Genomic DNA, 24461 nt, shown 5'->3' with positions numbered 1-24461 from the left:
GCAGCAGCAGCAATCATCTTTGTTTTCAAGTAGCAGGGAATTCACGCGGAACCGTCACAACTCTGCCGTCATTATGTTAAGCCCGCCCACCTTCTCTATACACGATGTGATTGGCCTGACTAGAGTTTGTTTTTTCCAGCGCGCAAGGCAACGGAGAGTTACTAAACGACCCTGGCTGCAAATTACATTTGCTGCCACTAGGGTGCGTCTAGATTTCTAGGCTATGTTTGAGGCCCAGGTTATGAAATTAATGTGACGTACACCTGCAATTTTCAGGTCAAATGGTTTAAGCTGCTCTGCATCCATCAGGAGAATGTATTTTAATGCAAGAAAAAAATTTTTTTGTCTAGTTAGTTGTGTTTTGTGTATTTGCCTTTTAATGGGTCTGCTGGTTATTAGAGAGTATGGTGCATATAATAGGTGTGTAGACAGGTAATTTAGTTCAATTCAGCAACTGTCTGATCTTTTTTTCACAGTGCATCTCAAAACAACATGCATACAGACACATTCACACAGACACAGGAGAGAAAACAGGTATTTTTAACAGGGTATTTAACACCAGGGTGTGCTCCTGAGAGGAACTCTGTTTTTCTCTGTTCTCTCCTAGTCGAACAAGCTGTATGAGCACATCTGTCTTAATTTGTATGAGGCTTTGTGGATTTTCCACTCAGTGTGGATTCTAATTGAGAGGTTTGCTTCGTTTTTCTGTGTCCCAGTTCACATACAGAAAGTGACAGGGCTTGAGTGAGATGAAATATGAAAAGAAAAAACTCTTTACCCAGCGACTGTGCCTTAAAAAAGCAACTCTCTCATCAGTTCTGTTCATTTACATGCAAATGAATCTCTGCAGGGGTAAAATGTTCTGAATGGATTGGGACAAAAGATTAAGAGATGAAGCACTTTACCCTGTGCCTCACATAGTCTGACTTTATTTTTTCATTTCTGACAAATATTTGGTAAAAGATTCAGATCAGGTGTATTCAGAAAACCAACAGCATAATAGCATGCTCCAGGTAGGATGTGTGTCAAGAAAATCAATCTAACATGTCCATCAGTACCAGCACGATTTACTCTGGATGCTGGACTGATTTGTAATGCGCATAGTTTTTATGTAAATACACATACATATATATACATACACATATATTGCAATATTATTGATTTTGACTGTACTGACACTATTGGATGAGAACTGAACTGAGCTGGACGATGACATCACTGTTTTCTCCAGAGCAGCTTTATAGCTGAATTAAACTAATTTATTATTTGATGGTCTTTACACAGTTAATGAACAGAACTGAATCAACACTAAATTGACCTCAGCTGGACAATGACACTATTTTCTCTTTAGAGCTGCTTTGCTCATTGAATCATTATTTTCCTGTTTATCCCTAGAACTGCTTTGAAAATCTGTATTGTATAAATTGCAAAGACATATTGTGTAAAGGCGACTTGACTTGTAAATTGAAAATAAAGGTAAATAAATAGTTTTATAAATCTTTGAGTAGCCTCATAGTGATGATTATGAATTTTTCACATATGTGCATTCACTTATTTTGATATTTGATTCTTTCAGATGAACATCATCTCAGGTGGTTTCTATGACGGTCTGATGTTGTACTGCAATGCTCTAAATGAGAGTCTTTCAGAGGGACAGGATCGACCTTCAGGAGAATCTGTCACAAAGAGAATGTGGAACCGGACATATTATGGTGAGCACATAATCCAGTTATAAGCTAAGGATTTTTTCTTTCATAGCAACCAAACTATAAAAGACAGATCATTAAACTTTGATATAATTTAAAATAAATGTAATAAATAAAAATAATAATAATATTATTATTAATCTTAATAAAAATAATAGTATATCTTTATAATGAATAAATAAAAAAAAATATATTTTAATAAATATGAAAGTGGGACACATCCTTTTTTACCTGGCTACAGTGCTTTGAATGAGAAGTAAAACATCATGATGCTGATCTTTTATCACTGGCAGACCATGTATCTTTCTGCATAATTTTTTTTGGCATCTATTTTTCCCACATAGTGTCATATGATGCTGATTCATTTTAATAATGTTTGAGAAGCTTTCAAAAGCGAATAATGTCCACCAAATACTGAAGCATATCTCTGGCCTTTTCTCCTCTCTTCTGTAGAGGTCACATCCTGCAGAAATGTCTTTCTTGTCTAACACTTTGGTCAAATTTGGATTACTGAGAAAAGAGTTATGTTAATGTCTTTGGCTGAAGGTCAGGCGTTTTGAAAAAGAAAACAGATTCTTTTTATCTTCTCATGGTGGTTAGGTTGTATTGTGTGGGTTGAATTGAGGTTGGTTGAGACATTTTTTAATTCTTTTTTTCTGTTCTGCAATATTTTGTGTCTTCCGCTCAATGATCTTCTAAACAAAGAAACATTGCTCCATCACTACAGTAACTCTGAAGGCCAAAGTGATTTTTTATTTTTAAGTGCTTCCATGAGTTTGCTACATTTACATTTTCTGGTCTTTAACAACAACAAAAAAATGTATACAAAAACAAATGCTAGTTTTGTATTGACATTTTATGCAGTTTTTTTATGTGTTGCTTTTCCAGTGTGGTGTAAGTATGCCAAAGAAAAAAAGAATACAATAGAAACAATAACGACTTTATTTCAGGGAGGCTCTTAAAAAAACCTTGCCCAGCTTAATTAATCATTAAAAAAGAGAAACAGGCTTTGGTCTGTGCCAGGTCCCGTTTGATTTCTATCAATTAAACAGATTATGTTTGAATCTGCCCTGCAGCAAAAAGTCTGGCATTACAGACCCTTCTTACAAACATAAGCTCCCTGCAGAGATGGATCTGATGATGCACTTTCCAGAATTATGATGTGACTTCTATAAATTCTAAGGTTCAGAAAACGAAAAGCAGTCGCACATGTATGCAGACACCCACACAGACAAACATTTACTGTAGTAGATGACACTCAGCTGCCTATATAGTATATATGTATACAGAATGTGTTACCTTTTAAGGTTATTGTGTATATACAGTCCGTATGTGAGTGTAGGCCCTTAGGTCCGTCTACATGTGTACATAGTAGGGCTGTCAATTAAATATGTTAATTCAGTGTGATTAATTATGAAGTAAAAATAACAGGGTAAAATATTCTGCAATTAATCAACCTGGTTGAATGGCCCCAAAGTCTGCTTCCGACAGATCGACAAATTCTGTTGAAGGCATCCTGTGGACTATTGATAGACTGATGTTTAGTTCAAGTTTAAGTTCAAGTTCGCTTTGTTTATATAGCACATTTACAACAACCACTAGGCTGACCAAAGTGCTTTACAGAACAACCAGATAAATAATAAGAAAATAATATCTGCAATACAACACATAAAACACAAATAAAAGCAGCAAAGCTAAGAGCAACCTTAAAACCGGAGTAGCAAAACAGTATCAGACTAAAATATAAAATAGTCAAACAGAAGTGGCAAAGCAGTGTCAGACTCAAATATAGAATGGAAAAACAGGAGTGGCAAAACAGTATCAGTATCAAATATAAAATAGGTAAACCAACCTAAGAATAGAGATCAATATGCTAAAGAAAACAGGTAGGTTTTTAACAGAGACTTGAAGACAGACAGGGTAGGGGCCGTTCTAATCTCTAGAGGCAGGGTGTTCCAGAGTCGTGGCCCTGCCACCGCAAATGCATGCCCCCCTCTACACTTAAGTCTAATGCGAAGGACTACCAACAGAGCCTAGTCGTAGGATCTTAGGCTTCTGGACAGAGTGTAAGGATGAACAAGTTCAGAGAGATAGGCAGGAGCTAAGTTATGTAGAGATTTTAAAAAGAAAGAGTAGAATTTTAAAATCTATTCTCTGTCGAACTGGCTGCCAGTGTAGAGATTTGAGAATCAGAGAGATGTGGTCATATTTGCGACACTTATGAATAAGTCTGGCCACATAATTTTGGACTAACTGAAGACGAGCAATTTGAGAACTTGATATACCGCAATATAAGGAATTGCAGCAAACTAGCCGAGACGTTATAAATTTATGAACAGCCATTTCCAGAGTTTTCGGAGTGAGAAAGCCTTTGATTTTAGACAGTAGACGAAGTTGGTAGAAACTGGAACTGGTTACGGATGAAATGTGTTTGTCAAATTTTAGTTCCGCACCCCTGGGGATTTAAAAGCCGATAGACTCTCTAAATCAGGGCTTATACACTGAGAGTTTTCATTTGGGCCGGAAACAATGACCTCAGTCTTGTCTTCATTTAGAAAGAGGAAATTTTGGGCTAGCCATGCTTTAACCTCCTCTAAGCATAGCAGAAGAGAATTTATCGCTACAGGGTTGTTTCACTTGATTGGAATATAAATTTGGGTGTCGTCCGTGTAAAAAATGAAATGATACACCTTGTTTCCTTAGAATAGCGCCCAAAGGTAGCATGTAGAGAGAAAATAGAGAAGGAGCCAAAATAGAACCCTGTGGAAGACCACAGGTCAGAGGTGCCATGGAGCTGGAGAAATTACCTTACTGTCAGACAGGTATGACTGAAACCAAGTCAGAACAGAAGCTTTTAGACCCAGCCAAGACTCTAGTCTAGATAAAAGTGTAAGGTGGTCAATGGTATCAAAAGCTGCCGAAAGATATAAGAGAACAAGAACCACAGTATCTCCGGAATCAGTGGAGAGATAAATATCATTTAACACTCTGAGGAGGGCGGACTCAGTGCTGTGAGCAGTCCTAAAACCAGATTGAAAAACCTCATAGATAAAATTATTTGACAAAAAGTGTTGGAGTTGATCCAGCACAATTTTCTCCAATAGCTTAGAAATGAAAGGTAAGACAGAGATAGGCTGAATTTTTTTTTAAAAACAGAAGGATCTAGTGAAGGCTTCTTAAGCAGAGGAGTGACCGTAGCCACTTTAAGATTGGCAGGAACAGAGCCCGTTTTGAAACACTTGTTGATAAGAGATCCCATACCTGGCCCAACCGAATCAATGATTAATTTTAAAGATCTCAGGTGAATTATATCATTAGGACAAAATGAAGGTTTGGGCTTGATAGTCACGTCCTTCAGTGTCTGGAGGTTGATAGGATCAAAAACCTCCCAGAAACCAGAAGCAGGTGTCAAGATTTGGGGGGACAGTTAAATTAGGGCAGACACTAAGTCTTAAGTTAGTGATTTTGTTAATAAAAAATCTTTGGAAGTTTTAACATAGAGCATCTGAGGCAACAGACAATGTATTAACAGATGGATTTACAACATACTGAATGACTGAAAACAGTCATCAAACACCACTAGAAAGCCGCTTTTCCCTGTCCTCCCTGCATGTGCAAAACACATGAAGAATTGCCGGGGAGACTAGCTCAACCTCTAACACTGTCTCGCATGTCATGGGTAACCCCCGCCCGCCATTTGAGCCCTCTATCGCCAGGCACCTTAATCCCTCTCAAGGTGGGCTGCTCACCCCTCTCAAACCTGTTCTCCCTGGCAAAATGGTTAGCTTTTCCGCGTCCTTCCACCAGGCCTCTTATAAAGCTTTGGCCTTGGCTGTAAGAGCCCTCTACATCTCCTCCCTGCTTTCAGATTACCAGGCCGAGCTCCTGGTCAACATGGGGGAACAACTGGAGAAAGGGTTTCCGTCACCCACTCTCTGGAAGGAGATTGTAACTGTTAATGACCTGGTTCTCTGTAATGCCCATCAAGCTGTCCGTGCACTGTGGCTTAATCTATCTGGATTAAGAAAACCCCCCAAAACCACTCCCTTTGACCCTAAACGCCCTCCGGACACCAATTCTGCCCTTCGTATTCCCCTGTTCAAAATACGGAGGCTGTCTTTTGGCCCCCCCCGGCCAGTGGCTGCCCACCTCAAGTTCACACAGGCTTCACTGTTCCCCGTCTTGCCCAGTGTGGGTCCCCTCTTCAAATACACGTTTTGGGGTTTCCCCCGTTTCAAAGGGAACGTTAGTGAGAAAAAGTGCGCAAGCAGTGTCACCAGACAGCCATTTATGACTGTAAGTGGCGTGTGTTTTAAGAGTAGTATGAAGGGTGCTGACTGATATCATATCAGTGCTCAGTTTCTGATATTTTGTTTTTTCTGCAAGACCTTATGGATGGTGGAAAATCTTTTTCTAATATTAAGGTCTATTTAGCAAGTATTGCTGCATGTCATGTTGGTTTTGACGGCACTATGGTGGGGCAACACCCCCTTTTTCATAGATTTATGAAAGAGAGTTCACCATTCTCTTCCAGTCACTAGAAGAGCTGTTCCAGAGTGGGACCTCTCCATGGTGCTGGATGCTTTGTCTCAACAGCCTTTTGAGCACCTAGGAAATATTTCCATTCAAGCCCTGTCTTTCAAGACAGATCTGCTTCTGGCCTTGGCGTCGGCCAAATGTGTCAGTGATTTGCATGTACTCTGTTCATTTCTCGTGCACTAAATTCTCTCTCAGTGGATATAAGGTTTTTCCGAACAAGTCCACTGGCCCAGACGGTCTAAAAGCCTGTCTTCTTAAATATTGTGCTCCTCAATTAAAAGTAGTTTTTGTAAGGTTATATATTTTCTTTTAGACACATGCACAGTGCCAAAACTATGGAAATTCTCAATTATTAGCCCTTTGCCAAAAAAAGCCCGGTGCAAGTATCATGCCAAATGATTTTCGGCCTATCGCAATAACTTCTATATTGTGTAAAATGATGGAGTTGTTTTTGGCCAGTCATTTGACCTCCACTATGGACTCTATGCTAGATTCACTCCAGTTTGCATAGAGACTCTGCTTAATACAGTTACAAATCATCTTATGCATCCTAAATGATATAGGGTTTTATTTGTAGATTTTAGCTCAGCTTTTAATTCAATGAAGACACACATTCTCCTGAAGTTGCTGATTGATCTCAATATCACAGGGTTAGTTTTCTGGATCACAAACTTTGTTTCCTGTCATCCATAGAGGGTCGTGTCAGAGGGGTCATGTCTGATGTGCTCACTGTAAGCACTGGCTGTCCACAAGGCTGTGTTCTCTCCCATGTTCTTTTTTTCTCTTTTTACAAGAGTTTATGATAAATGAGAAACACTTCAGATTATTTAAATATGCTGATGACATCATACTGGGCCTAGTTGCGAAAACAAACCCCTCAGCTGGTGCTGCCTATCTGGCTCACACTAAGGCCCTTGTAACATGGTGTCGCTCTAGCCAGTTAGAAATTAATTTTGCCAAGACAAAGGAATTTGCACAAAACAAGATATGATAATTGAGACAGTTTCCATTGATGACTAACATGTTGAAATTATGGAAAAAATTTAAATATCTTGGTACAATTCTGGATTCCCAGGTGAGCTTCTTTGGGAGTACAGAGTATGTTTTCAATAGATGCTCGCAGCGACTCTATTTTTCTCAGACAACTGCTGGCCTTGGTGTTAGTCAGCATATCTTAGATTCATATCTAGATTGTATAAATCTATTGTTGAGAGTGTTCTAACATTTCATCTCCCTGCCTGGTTTGGTCACTTAAAAGGTAGATTTAAGAATAAACTTTCTAGAATTGTGTTAATGGCAAGTCAAATATTGGTAAACCCTAGATGTCCTTAACACAACTTTTCACTGAAAGGGCAAGGAAGAAGGCAAGGAAGAAGGCGAGGAGTATTATGGCAGATAGCTCCCATCCTCTCTTCAGCCAGTTTGAGCCCCTGAAATCTGGGAGGTGCTAAAGAGTCCCTCTGGCATTAAAAATGTGTTCAAGAAGTCCTTAATTCTGCAAGTGATTGATAAAGTAACAGAAAGTGACATGAATGTACTTTTCTATGTAATGTGACCTTGTCTGTATATTGTTTTATAATAGCTTGTTAGTTTCTCAGTAGTTGGTGTATGTGTTGCCAAAGACAAATTTCCACTCTGGTGGACAATATAGATTCAAATTCCCACAGTGCACCGTGAAAACCAGGAATCATCAATGCTCACTATGGCTAATCATAATCACTAAGCACTTTCCCTCTGAGGAATCCCCCCACCATTTTGTGCGTTCAACTTTGTCAAGTGGACGAGGGAAGTTTATTGGACAGACCCTCGACCACTCGATTTTTACAGAGGGAGTGAGTCTACTTAATATGTACACTCCATAGACCACACTGCAACCTGATTGTGATGTCACACCAGGTCGCGCTTAATTTACCCCCACCCAACTCTACTATAATATTAGTTATTTTGACTTTTAATACTTGTAGCGACCTTAAGCTGACTGTGTTTTTACACAGTTTATTGTATTATCATTTTCGTTTGTGTATTTTTTTATATTTTATACTTACTTAATATATTAATATTTAATATTTGTTTCTATAGATTTTTTTAACAGCCCAAGCATACATACAGTCCTTGGTGTGTAAACAAATTTATAAGGAAAAAACTATAAATAAAAAATCGACTCCATATCGGATTCCAAGTGATCAAGGGTTACTCGTGCAACGTAAGCAATGACGTACATCCGAGTGAACGAGACTGAGGGAAGTTAGAGAGAGAAAGGGCATAAAATTAGTGCCAAAACATTAGAAGTTTTGAAGCACGGAAAATAAATCACGTGAGCCAACTCCCTACACATAATGACACGCGATATAAGTTTTTTTTAATCTACATACCATTATTTAATTATATTTCAGCATAAGCATACATCAGACAGGTAATGAACATAATCTGGCTAATATTTATAATTTATTTATGGCTGAAATTTTGGAATTTATCATAATGTACTTGTATAACTATAAGGTTTTTTTTTTTTTTTTTTTGCTTCTATTTAAAGCACAAAATGATCTTTGGGTCATTCCAATGCATGCTTTGGCTTGTTCCCAGCATGCATTGAGATACAAATGAATTATAGTTACTGTTATTATTGTTTTACTGCTTGCTTATTATGCTGTTGCTGTTGTTTTTGTCCTCACTGTTAGTTTCTTGTCATTTGTTGATGTTCAGAGCTTGTCTTTTCATGTGTTATGCGCTGAGGGTCTATCTATGTCTTAGTCGAAAATCTTAAATGAAACATTTTGGTTTCCAGGGACAAACAACCTTGGAAGTTGTCCTCTCTTTTAGAAGCTAACGTTGCACAAGGATTTAAGAGATTTCTCCTATTATCACCCATCCATTCACTCATATTCCACCCTTCCATTTTATTTGATCCCAATGAATCTACAGTATTTGACTTCCCTCACATTGTTCTAAAAACAGCAGGTGTCCTGTTGCCATGGGATCTGCTTCAAGTAAAAGGTGGTTACATTTGGTTGTTTTGCCCACCCACACACACAGCCAGGTGTGTTTCTGGAGATGTTTGACCTAAGTTAGTGGTCTAAATTTGATAGACCTGGGCCATTTGATAGACATGGGCCAAACCCAGACTCTTTCATACATGGTTGCTTTTTCTGTAGATGTCTTTTCTGGAATACATTAGAATGTTGAAGTCAGCAGGACTCAGTGGCATCTGGGCCCTGAAAAAAAAAAAAAAGTGAACATACTGATATCAAGAGAAAGGCCTGCACGATTTGGGGAATAAATTTTAGATTTTTCTGATTAAAATGGCTTTTTAAAATTCACAGAATACACACACATACACACACACACACAAATGTTTCCAACAATATATAATATAATGAACACCAGGTTTGTTGTGCCTTGTAGGCATAGGCTATGCACAGTGCTGCATAAAATAATAATAACAATAACCTATAGCAGCCTGTAAATCTTCCAAAAGATTTCAGTAACAACTAAGCTAGAGAAAAATATATTGATTATCATATGTTACTTCAAATTTTTCCATTCGTTATGATGATATGAAATGAGATAATAGTAAAAACATGAAGCCGTTTGGTGCGTTTTGCTTTTCAAACGTGATCGCGTTCCAAAATATGATACATTCAAACGCGATCGCGCTGCAAAATATGAAACATTATGGTTACCATATACATATCTACGTTTGAGCAGATATCCAGAAACACAGTAACAGTAAACACGGGTCTAAATATTATAATATTCACCAATGTGCAATGTGAAATTTATGCAACAATAACAAACTAATATGTAAGAATTTCTTACCTTACATCTTTCTTGTCTTCAAATCGCCTTCTTCTTCTTCTTCTGAGGTAATTCCAATGTAAGCTCACGGCGCGTCTTTCAAACTCGACGAAAAGCAGAGACTTGTGAAGTTTTTTCGTGCTTTGTTTTTGAGGTAACGAGCGCGTTCGCGTTCCATGTGGAGATTTGCATGTGAATCTCTTTTGCGCGCGTGGGCGTGGTCAAATTAAAACTAATGAGCAAGCGTTTGAGATGCTGGACATCTTGTTGGTTTTATACAAATTACTTAAACAGAGAATATTTGTTTTCAGTTTGAATCCGATCATTTAAAAGTACACACTTAAATGTTTATAAAGGTATATGGCTCATAAATGTGTGACAAGTATTCGCTGAGTTTGGTTTCAGTTTATAGACGTGCTCAAGAAAAAAAAGTTCACCGCGACGGGGAGGCAGAAAGCACACCCTGTTTATTTTCTTTATTTTACAAAAGCCCAATGTTTTGATTTGATTGTAAGTGGACACATACAAAAGTAGAAATATCACAGATTCTTTTTTATATTTCTTTTTTCTGTATGACCATAAATGACGGATTAATTTAAGTTTATTGTGCTACAATGTGACGAAAATCCAGTAAAACGCACGGGCGCGTTTGTCGACCCCAGAGGGTTAAATAATTCCTGCTCAAGGCATATGAAAAAGTGGACGAGGCCTGGTTAAGTTCCGTTAGTAGTGTGTTGAAACTCACGGTTATGGTAAGGGGCGTGGCATTTCCGAAACGTGCTCAAAGTGGTTTACCAATCACAACACACTGGTCCATCTGACCAATCAGAGCACATTGTGCTTTTTGGAAGGAGGGGCTTCATAGAGACAGAAACTAAACAGAGCGTTACTGACAAACTGGGAAGAGAGGTGCTGCAACAATGTAAAATATGTGAAAAACAATGTGTTGTTTGACCATTCAAGCATGAAACCCTTTTCAAATTGACCCCAACAACAAGGTCCCCTTCAAGGTAATAGATCCCCTTTAAAATATGTCTTAAACTTAAGACATTGTTTCAAAACTAAAGATAATAGTCTCATTCGTGCTGTAATAGCAAAACATCACTCACAGATGAGCTATTTATGATGTACAGAATGTATGACATTCATATGTATTACAATGACTAATTTGGCTGCTGATTGCAATTAGATCTCTGTAAAAATAAAGACTCTCATTTAGACATCTTTAACAGCAGCCGCCCCCCAAAATTGAAATGACTAAGTTGGATCCAGCTAGTACAGTTATATCCTGTATTCAGTATAAAGTCGCTGAATAGACAGGAAGCACAGAATGTTCTACATGCTTGTTCTGCCTTTTTATATGACATTGAAAGGGGGAGTTGATTCTCTTGATTTATAAAATCATTCATCTTTATTGTAAAGATAATGAAATCTTTTCAGATCTATTGATTGCGTGCAGTTCTGTTACATTGTGCCTGTTATAGCTGGCTCAGAAAGGGACAGACTCAATGGGTACAATCTGCCCATTGCCCATCATTTCATGCACCTTTATTAGTTTCTCACAACTAATTCTCTATTAATGTTTTGCTATTTGTTGTTATTATTTTTAATCTGTGATATTAATGTATAGATATTAATGTATAGATTAATGCATAAATTATCCTTGTGTTGTTGAGGTAGGCTACCATAATTTTAATTTTGTGATATTAGATAAATCGGTAGTTGATGTGAAATACTTCACTGTGACATAATTATTATACTATTACATCTAAAACTATTTGTAAAAACATTTTGCTAGTTGTTTTGTGTTACGAACCCTTTTGTTAAAAGTGGCTACGTAAGGGTTTCACAACATAAAGAAGGACACGTGAAACACGAGTGCGCGTTAACATTTATTATACTCACAAAACATGTAAAAACTCACGGAACACGTATCACAAACAAAGAAACATAACAAACTTCAAATAATAAGAAGGTAACAACTATTAATAAGACGAACAGCAAAGTAATTCAACTAAATAAAAAGAAAAAAAAGGAAAGCTTGTTTGCTGGTTCTCCTCTCTCCTGCCATGCTCCGCTTCAGCGTCCTTATAGTGAATCAGAAACGACTCCAACGAGACGCAGGTGTATAATGATACACAGGTGCGGACCTAATAACAAACTCAGACACAGAAAAAAACAGAGTCATGACGTCATCACAAGGAGAGGAAAACACAAACCGTAACACTCCCCCACTTAAAGAAAGAACCAGTCTTCTTTTTTAGACAGGTTCTGGATGAAGCGGACAATAAAAGCAACCAAGAACATAGTTACAATAATACAACTTATACACCTACATATAAAATTAAATTATACTTTTACCTAGCCACGAGAAAGGGCATCTGCCACGATGTTATCAGTTCCTTTCTTGTGGTGAATCTCAAGATTATAACATTGAGCCATTAGCGCCCAGCGCATCAAACGTTGGTTATGATTGTACATTTTATTTAAAAAAACCAACGGATTATGGTCCGTGTAGACGATGACGGGAGTAGAGCTGTATCCAACGTACACGTCAAAGTGCTGCACAGCAAGCAACATAGCTAGAGTCTCTTTTTCGATAGTAGAATAATTCAACTGGTGACGGTTGAATTTAGCTGAGAAATAAGATACTGGATGGGATATTCCATCAGCACCACTCTGAAGTAGGACAGCTCCAACTCCGGTCGCGCTGGCGTCTACCTCAAGCTTGAACGGACGAGCCAGGTCAGGGGCAGACAACACCGGAGCACTGCAAAGAAGAGACTTTGCACACAGAAAGGCACTTTGACATTCATCAGTCCAATTAAAAACAACTTTAGAGCTGCACATCTTCGTTAAGGGAGCGACCACAGTCGAGAAATTTTTACAAAAACACCTGTAATAGCCAGCCATGCCTAAAAATCGTCGCAACTCTCTCCTCGTAGTGGGCACAGGGTATGCAAGAATAGCGGTCACTTTTGCGTCGACCGGACGTACTTGACCGTTTCCGACCTGTTTCCCCAAGTATGTAACGGAGGCTTTCGCAAAATCGCATTTAGTCAAATTTAAAGTTAAAGAGGCGGCTGTTAATCGGCTAAAAACATCGTGCAAAGTAGAGATGTGCTCAGTCCACGTAGAAGAATAAATAACAACATCATCAAGATAAATATTACAGTTTGGAACATCACTCAACACTGTAGACATTAACCTTTGAAAGGTAGCAGGCGCGTTCCGAAGACCGAACGCCATACGCGTATATTGAAAGAAAGAATCGGGAGTCACAAATGCGGAGATCTCAGAAGCACGTTCAGTCAATGGCACCTGCCAATAGCCTTTTAAAAGATCTAATTTCGTAATGTACCGAGCAGTACCAAGGTTGTCAATACAATCCTCAATTCGAGGCAACGGAAATGCATCCGGCACAGTAACAGAATTCACCTTGCGAAAATCGGTACAGAAACGGAATGAACCGTCCGCTTTAGGTACTAAAATGCACGGTGAACTCCACGGGCTATTACTCTCTTTGGCGAAACCATTTGTAACCAGATAGTTCACTTCACATTTCATGACCTCCTGTTTACCTACTGGAGAACGATACGCATGCTGTTTTATGGGAAGTGCGTTACCCACCTCAATATCATGTTGGATGACAGAGGTACCAGACGGAACATCACTAAACAAGTTAGGATAATCTTCTATTAAGTCAATCACATCCTGACACTGGTCGCTAGATAAATAAGACAAATGAGATGGTAAAACTCTTAAAATCTCTGAATTCTTTAGAGGACCACCACTGAACATCTCCGTTGACATTTTCAACCCATCATCTACATCTTCAGCACCCATGGTACTGGACAGCAAAGATACTCGTTCCACATTTGACACCGGCGGTACCTCACTCTGGGACACGTCAGTCCGCTCATCAGTCTTCTCAGTTCGTGCTACATATTGTTTCAGCATATTTACATGACACAAACGTGTCTTCCGTCGTCGTTCTGGGGTATGGACTATATAATCAGTGTCACTCAGCTTGCTCTTAATTACATAAGGACCTGCAAATCGCGCAGCTAAAGCAGAACCAGGCAAAGGAAGCAACACTAGTACTTTTTCTCCAGGCGTAAAATTACGCACAACCGCGATCTTGTCAAAATAACACTTCATTTTCTTCTGTGAACGAGAAAGAGCTTCTTTCGCGACAGCGCAAGCATTTCGCAATCGTTCACGGGTACGAGAAACGAAATCAAGCACATTATGTTTCTCAGTCACACCAGTAGAGAAAAATTCATCTTTCAGTACTTTTAAAGGACCCCGTACATTATGTCCAAAGACCAATTCCGACGGACTAAAACCAAGTGACTCTTGTCGCGCTTCACGCAGTGCAAATAAAACCAAAGGGACTCCCTCATCCCACTCATTCCCTGCCTCCAGGCAATATTTTCGCAAACTGGACTTCAGCGTCTGGTGCCACCTCTCAAGTGCCCCCTGCGATTCAGGATGGTAGGCACTGGATGTGACATGCGCCACGCTCAAGCCTTTCAACACATTTCGGAATATCTTTGACAAGAAATTACTTCCTTGGTCTGTTTGAACAGTTCTCGGCAATCCGAATGTGGTGAAAAATTTTATTAGAGCTTTAGTGACGCTTTTGGCAGTTATATTCCGTAACGGAATTGCTTCTGGAAACCGTGTGACAGCGCACATAATTGTTAAAATATACTGAGAACCGGATTTAGTTCGCGGCAGCGGGCCGACGCAATCTACCAAGACGCGTTCAAACGGTTCACCTACAGCCGGAATAGGTCGAAGTGGAGCAGGTGGCACAATCTGATTGGGCTTTCCTACTACTTGACATACATGACAAGACTTACAATATCGAGACACATCAGCCTTCAACCCAGGCCAAAAGAAATGCTGGAGCACCCGATGGTAAGTTTTATTTATTTCAAGGTGCCCAGACCAAGGATGATCATGTGCCAAGCTCAAAATATGCTGTCGAAATTTCGAGGGTACCACAATCTGATGGACCACGTTCCAATCATCCGCATTTTCATCATTCGGTAAACGAGCATTCCAACTACGCATTAACACAGTGTTGTTCCAATAGAACTGATGGTTATACGAAGGTGATTTTTTAGTGTCAGCACTTAAACGACATTTCTCTAACGTATGATCACTTCTCTGTGCTGCAGTAAGAACATCGCACGAAATAGGCAAAAATACGTCAGGATCGGGACAAACAGATTTTTGGATCGAATTAACATCCACATGCTCTGTCACAGCATTTTTCTCAAAAATATCTGCAAAGATAGACTCACCTAAATTCACTTCATTCTCCTTACCGAAACTTTTCCCCTGAGCGCGTGTCGTAACTGCACTAGAAGCAAAAACATTTGGGAAATGTTGTGCGAGCGCATCTGGTTGCTGGTCAGTAACTGGGATTTTGGTGACATGCACAACTGGCATCACTTTTCCTCCAGCCAGATCATTTCCCATGATAAAATCAATACCTTTCACAGGTAGGGAAGAACGAGCCGCTACATTAAAACATCCAGAAACTAACTCAGACGTCACCCAGACGCGATGAAGAGGGACAGTGATAAAACCCATTTCTATACCCTGCACGATGGTGCTAGTATCACATTCAGAGCTTGCACAAAAAGGCAAAATGTCAGACAGTATAAAAGACTGAGATCCCCCCGTATCACGTAAAATCTTCACAGCTTTCTGATCCTCAACACAACCAGTCAATGATACATAACCGTCAAACACGAAAGGCTGAAAACACTCATCAGGAGCTACTGAAAACATGGTCTGTGGAGACACAATTTTTACTAAAACTGAACCGCGAGGTTGAGCTGAAAAATCCTGACGTTCATGCTTTCGTTTTAAAATTCGACACTCAGCAATAATGTGTCCAACCTTGTGACAATAGCCACACTCTTTACGCATTCTCGGGCTAGATGGACTAGGCCTGACTTTAAAGTCAGAAGTAGTAACTTCATTCTCTCTTTGTGAAGTGTATCCTAAATCACTCGCACGCTTTACAAACACAGGTTTATGAATGAGTGCATACTCGTCTGCTAAAACAGCTGCTTGCTGCACAGTAGTAACCTTTTGTTCGTTTAAATATAAAGCAGTACGCTCAGGAACACAATTCTTGAACTCTTCAATGAGCAAAAGTTCACACAAAGATTGATAATCCGCGACTTTACACGCCTTTATCCATCGATCAAAAAGAATACCCTTCTCACGGGCAAATTCGACATATGTCTGAGAAGCAGATTTTTTCGTTGAGCGAAAACGTTGTCGGTAATGTTCAGGTACCAACTCATAGGCACGGAGAATCGCATTTTTTACTGTCTCATATTGAACACTTTCCTCTAATGGAAGAGATGCACAAACTTCTTGCGCTTTCCCCGTTAACTTACATTGTAACATTAATGACCAGACCTCTGTTGGCCACCTCAAAGCAGATGCTATTCTCTCAAATGCCTGAAAATAAGCTTCAACCTCTTTCTCACGAAAAGGTGGGACAATTACAATATTTTTCGCTACATTAAACGAAGTCGAATGATCAAGAGAATCCGTTAACACAGGTAAAGAGTTAACTATAGGTACCACAGGAATATTTGGCACCAATGCAGCAGCTTCAACCTCAGAACTAGGTCTATCTTTAAAAGCAAATTTTTTAGATCTTTTTGGATCATCTCGACCAGACTCTAACTCCAACTGACGCATTTTAATTTTCATCTCCGCTTCAATACGGTGCAATTCCAGCTGATGCTGCAACTCATCCTTCCGTGCTTGAGCTCTGTCTTGCGTCTCAAGCTGTAAACGAGCTAAACGTACTTTTAAACGCAAACCACCCTGATGTACAGGTGATTCTTCGGTAGAGAGGGATAAAGGTTCAAACTTAGGCAAAGAAAGAGGGGGTGGTCCTACCTTCGCCCCACCACCGGCACCCGGCGTAACTGGATTGCCAGCGAGAGAACGCAATGAGGTAGAAGAATGCAATGGGGGTTGTTCCTCATCCATAACAGCTGCAACAGATTCCACTGATTCAGGAACATCCTCCAATAAAGACAACACCCCATCATTAATTAAACCAGTTAACAAACAAGCTTTCAAGTCTTTCTTAAGCAATGTTTTAGAAACAGGTATTTCAAAATGTCGAGCAATAAGGAACAAATCGTCCTTTCTACATGTTTCCAACACTGCAATGCTAGGTTGACTTACAAACTCATTTAAATCAAACGTCGCCATAATACATTGATGAGCAAAAAACAAACATAATAAATTAGCAGGCTACGAACGACTCCGGACCTACCTACCTAACCGAGACCTTACTAAGACCTCTCTAGTCTTCAGAGGGTACCAGTTAAGAGGCGAGCCTCTCCCCCGGAATACCTCCAAAAACAACAAACTAAAATAATAAAGAAAACAATAAATAGTAAACCGTAGTGAGAACCGGCGCTAAGCATGGCCCCCCTGGTTTACTCTACCTACCCGGAGATCGCCCAGCACCACTAACCTTTATCTGCTCATTAAACAAAATTAAAATAATCCAAGCTCTCGACGAGCCCCCAATTTATGTTACGAACCCTTTTGTTAAAAGTGGCTACGTAAGGGTTTCACAACATAAAGAAGGACACGTGAAACACGAGTGCGCGTTAACATTTATTATACTCACAAAACATGTAAAAACTCACGGAACACGTATCACAAACAAAGAAACATAACAAACTTCAAATAATAAGAAGGTAACAACTATTAATAAGACGAACAGCAAAGTAATTCAACTAAATAAAAAGAAAAAAAAGGAAAGCTTGTTTGCTGGTTCTCCTCTCTCCTGCCATGCTCCGCTTCAGCGTCCTTATAGTGAATCAGAAACGACTCCAACGAGACGCAGGTGTATAATGATACACAGGTGCGGACCTAATAACAAACTCAGACACAGAAAAAAACAGAGTCATGACGTCATCACAAGGAGAGGAAAACACAAACCGTAACATTTTGTAATTCTTGTTTTGTAATTCATGCAGTTTTTTATGACCTATACTATGAATAGAGAGAATTTGTTCTTTTAAAAATGTATTACCACAAGACCATTTCTAATTTCCATTTTGTAATTCAAAACATTTACATATCACATATATTTCATTAGCCTAAATGTAGTTATTTTTTTTTATTATTATTTATTTAATTTGTAGTAATAACCAAATATTGTACAACTATAAAACAGCTCCAAAGCAACTATAGTCATAAGCTGAAAAATTATGGCATACACTTAATTTTTAGTCTGTTCTTATTGATTCTTCCAGTTCTGTCACAAATCATTCTCACAATTTATACAAACCTTATCTATATTATCGAGGTAGATAACTAATTTTCCAAGGCAAAACAGATGTCAACATCATAGGAGATATGAAAGATGTGTTTTCGCTTTGACTTTATTCAAGACTTTATCCAGCATCAATCTGCCATTTACACTGTCATGCTGGCATGTCGTACTCAAGTAGTTTCCTGTACTTCCTGCTGATTAAGTCATTACACTACATAAATTACCTGTCTTCAATTCAGATGACTCCGACTATCATTATACGTACACTCATTGCACTCTTAAGTTGATTTTTTGGTGCACACAAACTCTCTCTCTCTCTCTCTCTCTCTCTCTCTCTCCCTCCATGTTGTTCCCAGTGTTTCTAATGTAAAATTGATCAGAATTAAGTCTGTATTTCCTCTGAGAGCACGTTGGCAAGAGTGGCAGTGTTCCGGGATATTTCCCTTTGTCCTCCAAAGAGAAATATGTGGCAAAACATTCCTCACAGTTTGAATACAGTTTGCACAAGCAGTCACTGTTCACCGTCTGTGAGCATCCATTCCTTTTATAGCTCATGTAGGCCTATTAAAGCTATTCTTATCATCAACCAATGTGAGGACATCTCTCTCTCTCTCTCCTCTCCCTCTCGCCAGTGGCTTTGACATTTCCAGTCTGATAATGTTTAAGCTTTTCATATCAGTCTAAATGTCACTGTGTGTTTCCTCTGAGCTGGACTCTGCGTCTATCTGTAGCCCATTTAAAGAGGTGAGTGGCCTCCACAGGAAATTACAGCCCGCACCTGACCCTCATCGGAAGACGGGGCCATCTTGCATAACCGGAAGCTTTTCAAGAGACTCGATTACATTTGATTGAACGCTCACATGCACACACACTGTATGGATTGATTTACTATGTGTGATTATTATCATTATGATTACTCATCACGTGGTTGGTACTCATTGTTAATGTGTTTGCATAATTATAGTTCACTTAAAGGTGCAGTAAGCGATTTCTGAGAAATGCTGTTGAAAGTGGATCGAACCAAGCACCACAACACAGCAGTAGGGGGCATATACCCTCATGAGGTGGGAGGGGGGAGATTGAGCAAGAGGGAGATTTAGCAAGAGGGAGATTTGAAGAAAGACTGTAGAAAGAGAGATGGCTGAGAGACATTACAAAAGAGAAAAGGTCAGAGGAATATCACTGGAAAAAGAAGGGTTATGATCAGGTAAGAGTTTTAGGACCCACATTAATATTAGAAAAGCTTTTCAGTACTGGTGAGAATTTAGAAGGCGTGAAAACAGACGACAAGGCTGCTTTGCTTTATTTTTCGCAAAGTATTATTTTGCTTCGCTTCAGCTATAATAAAGAGACATCCACTCTTGCATTTCGTGTTGTTAAATTTTGGGGGGCGGAGCAATGAAGTGTGGGGTGTGTTTGTATGGATTGATTGCAAGTATCAACCGTGTTTCATAGTAATCACTTGTTGCACCTTTAAAGGGATATAGTCCACCCAAACATGAAAATATATTAAAAAGATATTTTGAAGAAACTATCCCTTTAAAGTTTGGACTTTATTGTATGTTTAACTGATGTCTCTGTGGTGTTTATATGTATCAGTTAAAGAGATCAGTTAAAGGTATGTTTTTATTGGAAAATAATGGTATCATGGTTATAATAGGCACATAATACTTATAATACTTTACTTATAATAGAGTAAAGTTCCAAAGAATTTAATAGCTGAAATGTTAAGCTTGTGTTTTTTTTTTTGTTAAAGCAATTACAAGAACTCGTCCATAAAAGATGTAGATCATTTGAGGGGATCATTTTGTTTAGTTTGACATTTTACTGCTGGAGTACTGCTGAACTTTAAATTCAGCTGCAAATGATGGCCGGGCAGGTCATGAACCTTGAGTAGGTCGAAGTTTACACTTCACTGTGTCAAAGCTAATGTTTTAGTGTTCTGATGTTAATTTGTTGCAGTCGTCTCTATAACACACACTCTGTCTCTTGGTTTTCCCAGGTGTCACTGGTCTGGTGCAGATTGATGAGAATGGAGACAGAGAGACTGATTTCGCCCTGTGGGACATGACTGACACGAACAGTGGCAACTTTCAGGTTAGTTCAGAAAATTTTTCATTTTTTTAAAGGGCACGCATGATTAATTCATATATATATATATGTATATGTATATGTATATGTATGTGTATGTGTATGTGTATGTATGTGCCACATTAGTTTGAATAGCAATGATGCTTCTGTTAGTAATAGATGGATGAAATGCAATCACATTTTTCTTACAGCAGATATGTGTGTGTGTGTGTGTCATCTAAACAGTTTTGCCTTTGTTACAGGCTAATGAATTAGAATATAACACCTGAATCTCAAAAAACAAGGGGCAATTGGTGTCATAAATTTAAAACCAGAGGACAAACACACACGCACCCTCCTTTCTGAAAGACACTTGATTGGTAATTAGGAGGCCAGGCTGTAGGGAGGTTAATTATAGGATACATATTCAGTCAGGGGAATGTTTTTTGTTTGTGTGAACGTGTACCGGATTGATGCAGAATAGATATTAAAGATCTCAGCTGCTCTGAATATAAATTCAGTAATTTTTCATTTTAACATTTTGCTTTTGCTATCTGTGAGAGCTATAGAATTCACATGACTAGTGCAGATTTTGTTCTCCTGTGTTGACGTCAAGGGGTCAAAGTTAAAGGAGAACTCCGGTCAATTTTAACATCATTTTTTTGTAAATTTGGAGTGCTGTCAATACAGAGAACAACTACAAAAATCGGTGTTGCCTACACCGTGTTATCCTCTTTTTAAAATTTGCACCCTGTTGACTTAAATGGGGCAAGTTTTAAACCTGCTTTTAGCCTCTATGTTAATTCGGCCAGCGCTCATACCTGTATTTATTTCCTGTTTTCGGTCGAAGTCCATAGTAGTCGATTGTCGAGTTCACGCGCGTGATCATAGGTAACTAAGCAACAGTGGAGAACTCGACAATCGACTACTGTGGACTTCGACCGAAAACAGGATGTAAATACAGGTATGAGCGCTGGCCGAATTAACTTCATTTTTATTCATATCTTTCACATCTACTGCAGTCAGATTCACCGTGTTCACTCTGAAGGAATCACTCACATTGGCTGTGCACTTGTAATGACACATCAAGGATGTTAAGAGGCTAAAAGCAGGTTTAAAGCTTGCCCCATTTAAGTCAACAGGGTGCAAATTTTAAAAAGAGGATAACACGGTGTAGGCAACACCGATTTTTGTCGTTGTTCTCTGTAATGACAGCACTCCAAATTTACAAAAAAATGACCAGAGTTCTCCTTTAAGTTAGCCCTGGCTGGTAGATGCCATAACTAAACTATCTGGACACAAAAAAGCATCTTTCTGATATTCTGATGGAATAATTACTTTGTGCAAGTAATTGTTTTTTATACATTATATTATACAATACTAGTGCCCATTGCGGCCTCTTAGAAGTGTGAAATAGGCAAGGCAAGTTTATTTATATAGCACAAAATAAACACAAAATAAAAGCAAGGATAATTAAAACAGTTATAAAAGAAATTAAAAGAGTTATATGATACAGTTATAAAATGAATTAAGATAAAAAGATGATACATAGATAAACTTCTCATCTGGCAAAACACCGGTGTATCATATTTTTCACAACTCCCAGTTTTACTCTGAGATTTTCCCATGGTGATTACACTGTGTCTGTGGTGTTCTTTCGGCGCGCCTAAGAAATCTATTGGACGTCTCCGGTGGACCCGATTTTTCCCTAAAATCGGACAGGAGGAGCTCTAGGACTGACTCACGGGGTAACCACGGGTTCACTGCCTCATCAGTCCTCACCCCAAAAACCCATTTGTTCGGAAGCTCTAGGAATGGAATCAATCCAGTCCGCACCCCACAGAACCTCGAGTTTAATTACGCATCAAACTCACTACTCCACCACAGACCCAGGTCATCAGCATGGTTTCATCTCTCTTACCAAATTCTCAGTGCCATTTCAGTTCAGTTTAGAATAAAAAGTAGGATGCAAAATAAAATACAGTGTAATCAGTTGGACGTACAGTGGCACAGTACTCATTCAGTAAATGCACAGCTAAACAGATGTGTTTTGAGTTTGGATTTGAATGTGACTACTGTAGGAGCACATCTGATCTCTTCTGGAAGGTGGTTCCAGCTGCGGCTGGCATAGTAGCTAAAAGCGGACTCACCTTGCTTAGAGTGAACCCTTGGTATTTTTAGCTGATGTGATCCTAATGATCTGAGTGATCTGTTAGGTTTATGTTTAGTGAGCATATCTGCAATGTATTGAGGTCCTAGGCCATTGAATGATTTATATACCAGTAATACTTCTATTCTAATCAATCCTAAATGTAACTGGGAGCCAATGTAAAGACCTGAGGACTGGTGTGATATGTTCATATTTTCTGGTTCTGCTCAGAATCCTGGCAGCAGCGTTCTGAATGAACTGCAACTGTCTTATGGTCTTTTTGGGAAGGCCAGTGAGGAGTCCATTACAATAATCCACCCTGCTGGTGATGAAAGCATGAATACGTTTTTCTAAGTCTTGTCTGGAAACAAAGCACCTAATTCTTGCAATATTTTTGAGATGATAGTATGCTGATTTAGTTATTGCTTTGGCATGACTACTGAAACTAAGAAACTAAGGTCTGACTCCAGAATCACACCGAGATTCCTGACTTGATTTATAGTTCTTTGACCCCTAGCGTCAAGGTATGCATCTTGAGTACTTTACTACGTACTCATCTTGAGTACTCTAAACGCAATGACTTCAGTTTTGTCTTTGTTTAACTGAAGAAAGTTTTGCCACATCCAACTGTTGACTTCATCAAGGTATTGGCACATGGAGTCAATGGGGCTGTAGTCGTTAGGCGATAGGGCTAAGTAGATCTGTGTGTCGTCTGCATAGCTCTGGTAAGCAATTTGGTTCTTTCTCATTATTTGGCTCATTGGGAGCATATACAGGTTGAACAGGAGTGGCACAAGAATTGAGCCTTGAGGGACTCTGCATGTCATGGATGTCCATTCAGACTTATGGTCACCTATACTCACATAATTACCTCTCCCTCCTAATTATGACCTGAACCATTTTAGGCCTATCCCAGAAAGCCCGACCCAGTTTTCCAGCCTGTCAAGAAGTACAGTATGTTATGATGGACAGTGTCAAATGCAGCACTGAGGTTGAGTATTACCAGAATTGATGTTTTGCCTGCATCACTATTTAACCGAATATCGTTTATTATCTTTATGAGCGCTGTGATGTGGTCGGAAACCAGATTGAAAATTGTCAAAAGTATCCATTTGAGATTAGGAAATTGTTCAGCTGATTGAAGATAACTTTTTCAATGATCTTGCCTATGAAAGGAAGATTTGAGATTGGTCTGCAATTGCTCAGTATGTTGCTATCCAGATTGTTCTTTTTCAGGAAGGGCTTGACAACTGCAGTTTTAAGGGACTTTGGTAAAGTCCCAGAGAGAAGTGAGGAGTTTACCACTTCTAGGAGATCTGCTTCTAAGCTGTTTAACACACTTTTGTAAAAAGAAGGTGTGGGGAGTGTGTCAAGGCCGCAGGTTGATGTTTTAAGGTGCTATACTGTTTCTTAAAAAAATTTACCATTAATTTCTTCGAAATCTGACATAGTAACTTTCTCAGGTTGTGGTCTGATCTGTCTTACCTTAGTGGAAAGTTAGACACTAAATTTTGATTGGATTTTGGGGCTTTAAGGTATTGCAACAAGTCTAACATTGGACACTGCTGTTTTTCTTCCATTTTAGATTTTGAATTTATTAAACCATATAAATAGAATTATCTATCTCCATTATGACCGTTTGTTCTCTTATTGATTACTCCATGTTGTGCTGCAGATTGTGGCAGTGTATAACGGCACTCAGAAGCAGATGAAGATTCTTCCTGGGATGGCCATCCAGTGGCCAGGTGGTGACATTCCCTTGGATGTTCCCTACTGCGGCTTTAAGAACGACAACCCTGACTGTCATGAACGTAGGTATCTTACACTAGTTCTGCAGTCCAACTGCTTACCGACCTCACAA

The 24461-nt window shown here is 39.1% G+C and overlaps 1 protein-coding gene across 2 annotated transcripts in view; it reads left to right on the top strand.

Moving 5' to 3' along the window:
- The window catches only part of npr1b (natriuretic peptide receptor 1b), a 53599-nt gene that overhangs the window by 17212 nt on the left and 11926 nt on the right, over positions 1-24461 (top strand). For both annotated transcript variants that reach the window (XM_084089340.1, XM_084089341.1), the window contains exons 5-7: positions 1577-1712; positions 20384-20478; positions 24276-24411. In XM_084089340.1, coding sequence (XP_083945466.1) covers positions 1577-1712; positions 20384-20478; positions 24276-24411 — 367 coding nt within the window. The remainder of the gene's footprint in view (positions 1-1576; positions 1713-20383; positions 20479-24275; positions 24412-24461) is intronic.

This window comes from Abramis brama, assembly GCF_963993115.1.
Source record: "Abramis brama genome assembly, chromosome: 17".
NCBI lineage: Eukaryota > Metazoa > Chordata > Actinopteri > Cypriniformes > Leuciscidae > Abramis > Abramis brama.
The sequence above is the reverse complement of the archived record's forward strand: the minus strand, read 5'-3'. Positions and strand labels throughout refer to the sequence as shown.